The sequence below is a fragment of the Prinia subflava genome, chromosome 10, assembly GCF_021018805.1.
Source record: "Prinia subflava isolate CZ2003 ecotype Zambia chromosome 10, Cam_Psub_1.2, whole genome shotgun sequence".
Taxonomy (NCBI): Eukaryota; Metazoa; Chordata; class Aves; order Passeriformes; family Cisticolidae; genus Prinia; species Prinia subflava.
In genome coordinates, this window is record NC_086256.1 from 22,419,872 (window position 1) to 22,433,738 (window position 13,867).

A 13,867-nucleotide genomic window follows, 5' to 3' on the forward strand; every position below is an offset into this window, starting at 1 on the left:
GGCACATGATACACTCCAGGCTGCCACACTTGAGCTGATCCTGCATGCCCAGCTTTTAACTAGCTTACTTCCCCACAGAAATCCAGCTGAATTGAAAATACAAGGTTCACTCTTCAACACACCCAATGAGTCCATGCAAGCCCCTGATTAAATATATGGTGCTTAAACCACATTTAGGAAATAAATTCTTTTTTATCACTTAGCTCCTGATCCAGCAAAATATAAATCTGAATCTAAAACCTGACCGGTGTTAAGATTAAGCATTACTTAACACTAGGAAACAACTGCTACAACTGAATAGATTGGGTGAAGCAAAGCAAGGAAAGCAAATCAGGACACGCTGCAGAAATTACAGTAATGTCAGTGTTTACTAAAACTGTTTTTAAGAAGTGTTTAGTAGAACATTAGATGATTAGTGTGACAGTCTAGATTAAAGTAACCCTTTAAGGGCAAATCTAAAACCATTATTCTCTTAGTGACAGTGCATTCAATCAAATCACCATATCGGTATTTTGTGCCTCATCAGTCAAGCATGGAATTAAAATACTTTTAGAGCACCTCACACTTTCAGGCATCACCTGCAAATCTCAACCATGGGAGTAGTTCAGTTTCTCTGTGCGGTTTTTTTGTTTGGTTGGTTGGTTTGTTTTGGTTTTGTTTGTTTGTTTTTCTTTGTTTTTCTCCCAGGGCCCGCACCAGGTGCTCCGTCCAAGAGCAATCCCGCCGTTCCGGATGAAGCGGGCGCAGGAAGGGAGCGCGGCTCAGCCCGCGCAGCTGCGGCGGCCCGGCGGGGCTGCGCTGCCCAGGTGCGCCAGGTTAAGCGGGGCAGCAGCGAGGCTGCGGCAGCCCCGGCCGCGCTCGGATGACCCCACAGACTGACACAGGGAGCTCTGCGCTCGCTACCCACGGTAAAACACGCGTTTCCCACGTTTCGGGGCCTACAGAAAAGCACCCCCGGGGTAGCCCCGGGAGGCGGGGAGGAGGCAGGGAGCCGCTCGGGGGGCGAGGCGGCCGCCCAGCCCGGCACAGCCCGCCGCGGCACGGCCCTTTGTTGTGGGCCGCGGCGGCGCGCTCGCCGTGAGGGCGAGGGTGGGCGTGGGCGGGGGGCGGTCGCGCCGAGGCCGCCGCCAGCCGGCACCTGCCTCCCCCCGGGGCGGGACTTGGCTCCCGGGGCCGAGAGGCTCCCTGCGAGCCGCCGGGGACGGCGGGGACAGCCCCGCCGCGCCTTTGTGCGGGGCCAGCCCGCTCCGCGCCGCCGCCGCCGCCGCGCCGGGCTCTGCCCGCTGCACGCCCGGGCGGGTCCGGCCGCTCCTCGGGCAGCGTCCCCTCTCTGCCGCCGGCCCCCTGCCTCCGCTCCGGGCAGCATGGTGGACCTGGACAGCGAGGTGCCGCCGCTGCCGCCGCGGTACCGCTTTCGGGACTTGCTGCTGGGCGACCAGGGCTGGCAGAGCGACGACAGGTGAGCGCGGGGCGCGGTGTCCCCGCGGGGCGCGGGGCCGGGAGCGCTCCCCGAGGGCTCCTCCGCCCGCGGAGCGCAGCCCCGGGGGAAACTTCGCCGGGAACGGGGCGCGGGGGCCGCCCAGGGGCTGCGGGGCCGCCCCGCCCGCAGCCGGGCGAGCGCGGGGCATCCCGCAGGCTCCGGAGCGCTCCCGCCGGCGGCGGAGCCCGGCCCTGCCCTGCCCTGCCCCGCCGCACGGCAGCAGCACAGCGGGACAGGTAAGAGATCGTCTCCTGTGGTAGCGTTCTTGAGGGAGCGTCCCAAACAAAACATGCATTTCCCCGTTTGTCCAAAGGCTGATTGCTGTATGCTTTCGCTGTTCTATACCCAGGCTTCTTCACATGCAGTTTCTTTCCATGCTGGGATCCTAGGCGTGGATGCAACTACCATGATTTTATTCCTTTATAAATTCTTTCAAGTCTGTCAGCATCTCTAATCGCACCCGACAGAAAAAGATTTGTTTGTTTCAAGTCAACACCTGTACTTAAAAGCCACAAACAAAGAGCCCTTTACATTAGAAGAAACAAGCAAACCAGGAATGTGTGGTCAGTTTCAAATTGTGAATGAACAGCACCAGCATCATTGCACTTGCTGGACCATACAACCTTGTGTCTCAGTAGACTATTACATGATCCCATCTTGCAAAATTATGTGTCATATCCACTTTGTACTAACACTATCTTGCAGTCAAGTGTCAGAAAAGCAAAATCGGCAACATATTGGATAGATTTGAATTCAATATATTTGCACTGTCAGAGTATGTCTTTAACTTGGCAGTCAGAAACTTTGATTTTAATGCTGTTCTACATTGTTCAGATTTTCACTACTTTCCTAAGGAAATATGGATTCTTACTGGTTGATAATCACAAGATCATGCAAATATCTAACTAAATATTACCTTTTTTTAAGAGAATAGGCTCTACATTGAAGCAGTTAAACAAATGGTGTTTATTCAGACAGTTATGAAATGGTTAATGACATCTTACTATAGTCACAAAAAATGAATGCTGGTGGTTGGAAATGACAGCATTGTCACTACTTAATGGAGAGTTAAATAAAAGAGTTTATCAAAGCATGGTTTTACTGCTCAAAAATTTTTTTAAATTAAAAATTACAAATTAATTTTAATTTTTAATTTTTTTAAAAAAATTTAAGTATATATGATTCTTTGTGATTGTAGAAAATTTCAACTTAGCATCTTATACCTGCATCTTATTTCCTGCTGGAATAGGAAAAAACTCCACAACCTTTCTTATTTTAACAACTTTATTTATTTGCTTTGGGTTGTGATGGCTAAAATTTACAAAATATGTTTTGTATATCTTTTTGCATTACTCTGCGGCTTAACACTTTTTCCACCTCTAGTTTAAACTTCTGTCAAGCACTTCCCTGATACCAATTGTTTGACTTGCACTTGATGAAGTTACCTTCTACAGAAGAAGCATGATTTAGTCTCAAATAGCAAATAGTGTGACTGCACAACCCAGAGCATCCTTTTAGCTATTGTCTTTTTCAGGTCTATGAGCACTTAACAAAATCAAAGTAAATAATCCTTAAAACAATCTTGATAGCAGAATTACAGCACAAAATTCTTCTGGAGCATTTGAAAAGTGCAGCGAAGAACTGGTGAAAAATTAATAGTTAATTTTATTATTTCATTAATATTCCAATGAGCATTACAAGAAAGATCTCTGGCAGAATTTGAAATATAAAAATGTAAATGGCTTTCTAGATCTTTATGCGCTGTCCTGTGCTGAGGCTGGGCACAGCTGCACAGTGGTAGGAAGGTGTGCAGGGGATTCCCCACAATGCACGCAGGATTGTGTTTTGCATGAGGCTGTGATAGCAGCACTCTCTCCTCCAGCTCTGCAAGTTACCATAGCAGTATTTTTGGATACCAGCTTTCCAGTAACTGAACAAGAGCCATTCTTACAAAGACCTTGAGCGTTACCTGTTGTCTGTCTGAATTCCGACTTTTCTGAACAGAGGTTATCATGTGTAATACTGAAATATTCATTCCTTCCTCTGTTGCTGGAATATTGCTGCTATCCATATAGAAAAAACATGCAGGCTCTGCATAGAAAAAGTGTCACATGGAATATATAGAATATTAGACATCCAGGAAATACTGAATGAGAAAGCCTGCAGACCTATGGGGAGCCTGAGATCAGCTTCCTATTGGTTGGCCATGATTGGTATTACACAAGTATATTTTATTTTTGTCTGCTTTATTGTCTTGTCTTTGCACTCCTAGGTAAATGGTTCTTGGTTGGTTTTGGTGAAACACATCCTTTGTATTCTAGTCTAAGCAGTGTGCAGTGTAGATATTGCTGGGGGTGTTGTTTGTAACCCCTTCAGCTGAATGGATGTTAACTATGAATGGAATATCTGAATACTGAAACACAGTTAAAGTAGCCTCACAGGATGGCTGCACACAATCAAGATAGCTCATCTCAGTTATTGGACTTTGGCTGAGATACTGCAACTGTTTTCCTGCCTATTTCCAGTTCACTGCAACTTTTTCATTCCACTTGCTCTCAGCTCTGGTAGTGTGATGTGTGCTATGGGTTTTCCATCTGTGAACTGTGAACTTCAGGTCTGTTACCAGCCAGACTCTGGGTCTTGTCTTAGTTCCAGTCTCTTTTTGATCTTCCCAGGCTGTTCATCCTTGGGGGATCTCTTTTCTCCTTCCCTTGTGCCATTTCTTGGTATGCTGGCTTTTTGCTGGTAGGGTCCATCTCCTGGTTTTATGATGCCTGTTCGTTTTTAAGAGTGGAGAGGAGATAGAATTATTTCTTTTATCTGCCACAGCCCACCCAGGACTCTGTGTTGCCAAATCAGTTTTAATAGCATAGTTTGCCCTTACATGTCATATGGTAGTATTTAACAATAAATATGATTGAAATTATGTGACCTCTCCTCTTTTTGTTGGAAGATGTATTTCTGACATAATCATTGTTCAATTTTGAAACCTTAATGGTTATGTTTCTTTATGGTGAGGTTTTGATCACCTATTTCTTTTAAATGTTCCTGTTAATTTATAAAATGCACATATGCTTAAATGCTTAGCTGATTGTAGCAGGACTCTCATTCAGGAATTTTGTTCTTAAATCTCTACCTGATTGAGGACAGATTACTAATTTTTTCTTTTCTTGGGGACTTCCCCTGTAATGGAGCCTCACTCAGACTTTTTTTTTGCTGTCTAGAGTTCATGATCCATTCCTTACCTGTATTTCTTCAATACAGTGACATCTATCTCACTGCTTCTACATTTCTGTCCCCTCCCCTCAAAAATTCTGCTTTCATAGCTGAGATTCATAGCCAGCCTTGCAGTTGGCTTCAGTAACAGATGGGTTCTGGGCTGTCATCTTCCACAAACCGCCAAATTGGATTGTAGATTATTTTTCAGAAAAGAAGTTGCTGTGTGCAGAAGAATATGCTCAGTCTTTGACAAATGATTTTGCTCAGTAAGAAAGCTACTTCAAATAATTGTTGGCATTCCTGAATTTGCTGAGCAGTTTTTTTTTGGGTTTTTTTTTCAAAAAAAGGATATTAAAACCAGTTTTGTTTTTTTGCAAAGCTAGGTTGTCAAAGGAACCTGGTTACCTCTGAAAAGTGGAGATGAAGCTTGATACTTACACTACTCTCATTTTATGTGAAGACTTCTACAAGGCAGCATGTGAAAAAAAAAAAAGACCAGCCCAGCTAGAGCATGTGTGTGTGTGTGTGTGTCAAGTGGATGAATTCTGTGGCAATAGGGCAGTGGTTCAGGGTTCCTCTGGCCATGGAAATATCCCAGGCACTGGACTAAGGGTAAAGAGAAGATTGGATCCTTGACTTTTTCACTTGTGTAAATATCACTAATATCCCTTTGTGAATCTTACATTTTGCTTTCATGATTGAAAGTATCTGAAAATTAAACAGATTGTTTTGATTTGCTGGATATTTTGAGATGTTTAACAACCACCATAATGCAATTTACCTTTCAGTTTGGCTGCTGGGAAGTGAGCAGAAATAAAGGGAGAACTCAGTGATTAGCACAATTATTCACCTGTTAATTCAGCCAGATTTTACTAAATCATGATTTTAATAGTAAACTGTGTAATGAAATGTTTCATAACCCTACATATCAGTCCTTATTCTTACCAGCTGTGTTAAAAAGCTACACAAATAAAATTAGAAAACGCCCTACCTGGTGAAGAGGTGACATGTTCAAAGTTGATAAATAATTTACTGCAGAGGAGGGGAGAAAAGAGGATGTTTATTTTAGGTTCCCATGTAAGTTTGGGAAAGCCACAATGAAGAGGTTTTTGTGTACATAAATAGTTACCACATGCCTCAAAACAGCCAAACCACAGCACACTAGAGGTGTAAAGAAAGAATTGTAAGTTAAAAATTAAAAGCATTTACATTCTGTCCATATCACTGCCTTTTTATTAAGGCCTTTAGTATCTTGCAGAGCACGGTTTACCTCACATTTCTTAAATCATTTATGTCCAGACATTTAATCCTTTCTTTAGATGCTTCTGAAGATATAAAAACTGCATTTGGTTTAGTGAATTCTAGCAAGACAGGAATGTTTCTCACCATTGAAGCATGACTGCTTATTCTGATGAATTGTTCAAGTTCTCCTCTGCCTGCTCTGACAAAAGTGTCTTGAACTGTGCAGGAATGGTTCAGCAGTTGGAGTGTCCAAGGAAACAATATGAACAGAGAACTTGTGGGTAGTCCAACCCCCACCTTCAAAGCATCCGATTTCATAACTTTTCTATATGCTGCTGCAAGATATTTTTACAATTTCAGTCATGGAACAAAAATTTACATTTTCCAATTCAGTAGGGTTTTTTTTTTCTATTCTGTACAGATATAACAAGAACATTAGCTGGTACTGGAAATTCATTTCCAAATCCTGTTTCTGTATTGAGATTAAAATTTGAGTCATTTTGCTACAGTATATACTTTAATTTTAAAACTATAGAGCTAAATTTTACCTTTGTGAAAGAACTGTTCTTACATGGAGTACTTTTAGGATTAAATTAAAATCAGCCCTCCATTCTGTGCTTTCTGCATAAACGCACGTTACCACTTATCTGGAAAGGAAGGAGAGTCACATAATACAGAACACCTCCACACATCACTTGGACAATTGTATCCTGCTGGCTGTCATGTTGACTGGTGACTTTCAAGGAACAATTCCCCACAGTAAATCTCAGAAGGCACTTTAATAGTCATTTGTCACGGTGTGAATTAGTGAGTAAAGCCCTCCCTTTGCCTTTCCTTTTGGAAATCACCTGAGATTGTTAAACTAAAAGGGGATAAAAAGCCAGAGTGTTTCTGATTCAAGTGCTTTAAAATAACTGAGTCTAGATTCAACTTGTATAAAAATTCTATTATAATTTCCTCAAAAGAAAATTCTATTACAGTTTCTTCAGTATAATCCTCCTCTTTCCTTCAAGAAATACTTTAGTCAATTTGGCCTCATTTTAGAAAACACGTTCATTTACAGGAATTCTTTCATTTAACAGAGGCTACAAATAAAAGGACTTGAGCAGATATTGTCAAATTTATCTTGATTTGCCCAAGTAACTAAATTTTTAAAACCCATAAAGAGATTTAGAAGCCTAAACTCAAATGTAAAAGCTTGATGTTGATTGAAATTGCTCAAGATCTTAACAGTCTAATTGTCTAAGAGTTGTTCATATCTCACAGTGAGACTCTGCATAGTAATAGTTAAAAAGTTTGAGTAACCCTAAACCCTGAAGAAACTTACTGTGTGTACAGGCCAAGCCCTTTCTCACTGCCTAAAAAAAATTAAAATATAGACATTTGTAAAACTGCTGCATTTACCACAGCAAGAGGCGCAAATTTACACTCTCACAGCAAGTTTAGGAGCACAGTGTCAGGAAAGTAAACTGTTAATGTATTTCCATACTCACCATCCTTCTAAATTTATCTTGACTGGGTCCCTAGCAGGCAGTGCTATTAGCCTCATTCTAATTTGTGTTTTACCATATTTCTTGCAACAACAATGGAGGCCAAAATGTGTTGCTTCTGTGTTTCTATATTCCACTTACACTAACACAGTGTGGAATTGGGAAGGGACATGGAAGGGAAAGAGTAATTTCAGTGCTGCTGTGACTGATCTGTCCAAAGAAGATGTTGGTAGCACATCCCAGCAGAAGTTTTATACTGCGTAAACCATTTAGATGTCTCATCTCGAAAGCTCTCACAGACCCTAGGGAAAACTCTAGTTTTCCTCCTCTGGGACAACATGATGCGCAGTTTGTAAATGTACTTGGTACTTCACTCATTACTTAATTATGAACTTATTGCTAAAGCTCTTATTTTTCCATCTACAACTTGACACCTACTACTTTACATCTGTCAGACTCTCTAATACTCCATGGGGAGCTAAAGCAGTTCTTTCCCTCCTAATTTTGTGATTATTATTCTATCACATCCAATGATTAAGACTATTTATTTTATAATAGTAAGCTCTGTGCTGCACTCTGCCTTTCTTTCATAATGACTCTGCTATAACAAATGGTAGCATATTTCATGTTGTCTTCCCTTTGTCCTGTAACAAAGCAATAGACCACTTGGAGCATCACAAATGTCTGCACTTTCTTTTATAGAAAGAGTAAAGTTGTAAAATCTGCTAACCATTTCTGCACTATACATTCAGTTCCTAGACTTCACAATCAAAGGTTCTCTTTATCTTATTTGAGTTCGAACACAGTATGCACAAATGCTTATACTAGTCCACTAAATACTTTTAATGTGGATTCATCACCTTTTTTTCTGAGTAAGTGAAAAAGTTTAGTCCTTCCTGGAGGCCTCCACTCCATAGTCCCATAATCTGTGTCATTGAAGAGAGAATGCCATTCAAGAGCTGTAAGTGTTTCTGCATAGAAAATTTGGTGCAGAATGCCTTAAAACAGCTGTTAAAGATTTCAGCCTCCTCCGTGCAATCCTCTGCTAATTATGTTAGCAGTCAACTTCCTGGTGGGAAGTAGCAATAAAACAGAAACAGTCATTAGGAGACAAAACCCAGTGTTTATCCTCACAGATAAAAACAGTGATATTGTTATTTACTCAGAAGTATCTTGAGGGACAAATCCTGCCTCCACTATGGGGGATACCTGGTGGGAAGTGCCATATTTTTGTGGTGGAAAGCAGCTTGCCAAATCTGTCATCTCTATGGCTGCCTTACCAAATACCAAGCTATGGAAGATGAAGAAGGAAGGCATTAGGTGAAGATCAGTCCAAGTTACCTACTGAGGTAGGTAAAAAGCAAAAAAGAGCAGACTCTGCCTGTTGCAGCAGCCCTCTTATTACAGGGTAGAAATAAGCCGAGGCACAGACTTCATGTTAAACACAGCATAAAAAGTGTCCTGGTTAATTCCTCTTCATGGCTTAGTCATCCATGACTCCAGCCATTCACTGCCTCTGGCTGCAGCCTCTGACTGCAGGCTTTTACATAGCTAGACTGTGACTGCAGACCCAGACTGACTTCACAGCAGTGATTCTCTCTCCCCAGGATCCTGCTTCATGATTCTGTCCTTCCTGCTCCTCAAGGTTCCTCTTCCATGGTGATCCTCCCCTTACCAGCTCACCCCCTCTTTTATCTCACTGGTTCTTATTGGATCTGACTGTGACTCATCGGGGGTGAGGCTGTATTGGTTAGTTACCACAGCTGTTACTTACCAGGGCTGAGGTCACCTGGATTCTCCTTTCCTTCATTGCCTACCCCTGTGCCTGGGTGTGACAAGTCTGCCACATTTAGCCATTAATTAACCACATTTTAGCCAAAAAAATAACTGCATCTCCAACAGCTGCCAGCACAAGGGTCATGTGCCTGGCAGGGACAGTGACACAGTTTGAGCAACAGTCCTCACTATGGGTTAGCTCTGCCAGGAAAGTCTGGCCCGCCCTCCTGGATTCTGTACCCTGAGTCACACCCCTTTGGCATTTTGTAAAGGGGTTTGCCCTTTAGCTTTCCATGATGTTAAAGTTAATGGCATTTGCTGTATTTGTAGCTTAAAGTTACAGAACTCCTTCACAGCATGGTGATTGTTGAAATATGTAATAAGGAGTAAACATTATGAAATAGCCTTGCTCATTCGTTGTTCCAAAACCCGAAAATGTTCTAGGGATATGTTTTTCTCACTTTGTGTTCTTTTGCCCTCGTGGCACAAGAAAACTGCAGTACAGCCAAAACCAGGGTTACCAAACCTAATCTGAATCAAATGCTGATGGGAAAAAACCCAGCAAGCTCCACTGCAAATGGAAAACTGTGGTTATGTTTGTCACTTATGAATAACACCTGTTGATAAACAGCATTCCCTGACCCTGGAATGGGATTTAGTTTCTCATCTTCACACCAAATTCAAAAGAAGCTGAGGGCAGTGGTCACTTATCACTGTTGCCCTGTAGCTCTCACCTTGGAGCAGACAGCTCTAACACAAGGACTAAAGGCTAAGCTCTATATTTAGCTGAATGTACCCTTTTGAGAAGTGAGCAAGCTATGTTTTCACTGTGTGCAGCAATCTAGAATTTCATCATTGTTCAAAGGGGTTTCAGTTCAACAAATATCTTTTGAAAAGCCATTTTTGTAGATAATATCCAGTCTTTAATTACTGTTTTGCTCTCTCAGTAGTAATTCAAAGAACATAATACAAACACAAAAAGTGGAGCAAACTACTCTGTAATGTGCAGATGTTGATTAGTCCACCTGGTTTTATAAAGACCATCAAAATCTAAGTAGATTTTTTCAGCCACCTAAAATCACCATAAAAGAGAAGCTAATCTCACAAGAGCTGTTTTAGATATTGTGTGTTTCGTTGACACTGAGGACTGCATCCAAACACAGTGACCCACATGATCATTTATTTTTGTACTGGCACTGACCGCAGATTGCATGAAAATTACAATTTAGCTGAAATGTTACAAACAGCATTCAGAATGCACTGGATTAATTTTAAAGTCTTGATTAGCTTTTCCTTCATTTTCTTCTATTTTTTGGCAGTTCACAGATCACAGTTTGAGTTCAGAAAAGAACAACAAAATGAGTTAAATTCATGCTGACATAATGAATCCATTTAAGACAATTAATTGTGGCAGTCACTGTGACCAGCTCAGCTGGTGATTCAGAATGTTGGGATTTCAGTGTGTTGTTAGCAGAGCATTTCATGTAGGAAGAACAAGGCTGGCTCCTGGGAATGTTTCAGATCATGGAGGAAGTACCTCTGAGCATGTAGGAGAGAGGAGAATTTCAGGAGCCTCTAAAAGGCAGTCTGCTGTGCTATGGCATGGGTTGTGGAAGACCTCAGATAATAACTAAGCTGCTAGAAGATCACCATTATCAAGATTATGAGGTGAATGACTTCTGGGATAGATGAGGGGGCACAGAGTCGTGTAGCACCCTGCTGCTACTTGGCTTCAGGCTAAGCTGAACTGAGCATTTAGAAATTCCTTTCTAAGAGGCCAGAGCCACTTTACAGTGACAGAAGTGGCCAGATGGAGAAAGCTGGGAATACTGGGAATATGACTGTGCTTTCTTGTATCACCCTAGACATTGGAGAATTGGCTGCCAGACCTGGCATCCACACAGCCAACACAGACCTCTTCTCATTGTATTCGTGTATCCCACCTAAATCTGATCAGCGCTAAGGTCTGTGTCAGGCTTGAAAACAAGGTGACAGAACAACTCCTGTCCTGACCCACCTCACTGATACAGCTAGCTAAAGAGATTTTAAATAACTCGACTGTCAAAAAAGCCGTCAAAATCTGAAATTTATGCATTTGTTTTGGAAGTTACATTTAAGGGAGAAAAGATAGTGTTTCCATTGACTAGGCCAGTATTCTGAAGGCTCTTGCTAAATGATTTTCTAAACACACACAAGACACATTTTGAAAGTTTGATGTCATTATTCTGAAAAATTAAATACCAGGCAAACTGTTCTGCCAGCCATAAAACTGGTGAACAGCATTTTACTTCAGAGACTACTAAGTCTTATTTAATATGAATAAAGATGACAAAATTAAACTTCTAAAATATTGTGAAACTTGATATTTTAAATTTTTCTTAAAGTAATGAAGAGGTAATTAAAACCATGCCTTATGATTAATCAGGAAGTGTAATAGCTCACTCTGAGTAAGGAGACTGAGATTTATATGAAGTCAGTAATTATATGTACCCTGTTAGCTGTGGAGAGAACAGTATCAGACAGGTGACATTTTAGAGATAATAATGACTTTTAAAGCACTTGTTCAATTATGCGTTCAGAGTTTTTGAATCATTGCCACTCCTTAATGAGACATTTATAATTTATATGAAAATTTTGTAATTTTTTTCTTTGTAAAACAATAATCATATCTGGGCATCAGGCTGCATTTGAAAGGAAGAAATCAATTCCAATCCACTGTTAGATATATGGCAATGTATGGTATGTTAAGCTGCAACTATTACTTCAGAAATCCTATATATTTTATCGCCCACCTGGATGTCAACACTGGGGCCAAAGCAGATTTAAATCCTAAAGAATGAAGATATATATGAAGGTGCAATTCTTTTGGAAGGAGTCATCAGCAGGAAGTGTTATCAGCACTCTTCTCCTGATGATTTGGTAGAGGAAATGGAGTCTCCACAACCGTTCCTCTGTGGGAAGCGTCAGCAGAGACACCTCCTGTCAGTACCGGGCTTTTGGTTTATGCCATTTCCTGAGTCCTTGCCTGAATGCTCCTTCTCTTTGTATTTATTTGTCAAATACTCACCTTTTGTAGCTGCTGAACGCGTGCTTGTGGGAGACTGCAAGTGTACACACTCCCATCATTTCAGGAAAATCGCTGTAATCTGATATTCAGCCCTGTGTCACTCCTCAGAGTTGTTGGCATTCTAATGGCATATTTTGGGGCGTTGTCTAAGTGTTTCCAGATTGCATATGTGGACTGTCTCAATATGTAACTTTAAAAAGACACTCCTTTTTATAAAGTTACCCTGGGCATGTGTAAAAAGCATATGTGGTATAATTTTTTTTTTTCTTTTTCACTTTTTAACACTTCAGCTATAAATGGAATCTCAGAAAAGTTCTTTCTAGGCTTGTTAAGGTGTCTGTGGGAAGTTCCTGACAAATTTCATTTGACTTCTTATGACTTTTTCCCTTCCAGATCAGGCATGGTTCCTATCATTTCCTGCCCTGTAATAAACAAATATTGTTAATTTAAGTAAACCTGTGGACAGGTGGGGAATCGAGCAGAGAACAGGAAAAAAAGACTTAAGCTTTTAAACTAACTTTAACCCTTTTTTAACTTCAACTTTTTTTGCTTTTGATGTCATTGTCTTGCATCCTACCTAATCCTTTCCAACTAGAATGAAAAATGTAGCTTGGTGAAGAAATAAACACAAAAGAAAAAATTAAGTGATCTGATATAATGTTATTCCATGCTCCTGTGTGTTTTGTGACAATGGTCAGTATATAATTTTGGAATATGATCCGAAAGATAATGGTGTAATATTTTTAGTTACTAAAAACTCTAAAAATAGTAAAAATATAGTATCATTATCTTTAAGAATGCTGTTATTAACGAGTGATATTTCTCCTTTGAGAAATACTGCTGGCTATAACTAGAATCAAGAAAGAGCTATATAAATTAAGCTTCGTTGTGTATTGTTTTGGATGTTTTTCCTTACAGATAAATAAAAACCCCCAAATAGCAGCCCTGTTCCTTATTTGCTGTGCTCTCCTCTTTTCCTAGTCAATCCACCTCCAGATTTATGGTTTATAGAAACTATACTGTGAAAGCCAAACACCAGTGTTTTATCTGTGAGATTGCCATGCCACCTAAAGTGATTTGTACAAATTCTCCATCACAAATATACTTCATGGTTTTGGCCAGAGTTGTATTCCCTACGTGTCATTTAAATACTGTACACCTACTAAATCTACATGAAGAAAGTGTGCCAGAAAGTGTGCTGACAGTTATGGAGGATTGGGGCACATATAAACTTCTTTTTAAGTAATTTGCAGATTTTCATCTTTTCATGTTGAGTACCACCTTCTTCTAAAGAGGAGTTCATTTCATGGGTCTCAGTCTTGTAGAAGAGATTTTTCCCATTGAAGTGCCAGCAATACAGTATCATGATTTTTAATTAACTTCATTTATTGCACCTTGATCCAGAGTAACTTATTAAAGCAGCAGATATAACTGCAGAAATTTTGCAATATATGGAAAACTCAAAGCTGGCTTCAATTGCCCTTATCACTAGAATAAATATAGGCATAATAGGTAAAACAAAAACACAATCAAAACTAAACTCCAGTAAATTCTGTGCTGAATTTTTCACTATCAAATGTGAAATGATGGTTT

The 13,867-nt window shown here is 40.8% G+C and overlaps 1 protein-coding gene across 8 annotated transcripts in view; it reads left to right on the top strand.

Annotated features, from left to right (window-relative positions):
- The first annotated feature begins 396 nt into the window (after window positions 1–396).
- KCNT2 (potassium sodium-activated channel subfamily T member 2) overlaps window positions 397–13,867 on the top strand; it is a 117,941-nt gene continuing 104,470 nt past the window's right edge. For 2 of the 8 annotated variants that reach the window (XM_063407704.1, XM_063407708.1), the window contains exon 1: window positions 402–1,459. In XM_063407704.1, the coding sequence (XP_063263774.1) occupies window positions 1,365–1,459 (95 nt within the window). In that variant the 5' untranslated portion in view covers window positions 402–1,364. Of the gene's footprint in view, window positions 1,460–13,867 lie in introns of all 8 variants that reach the window. The other 6 variants (XM_063407707.1, XM_063407710.1, XR_010081485.1 and 3 more) reach the window with 5 other exon arrangements.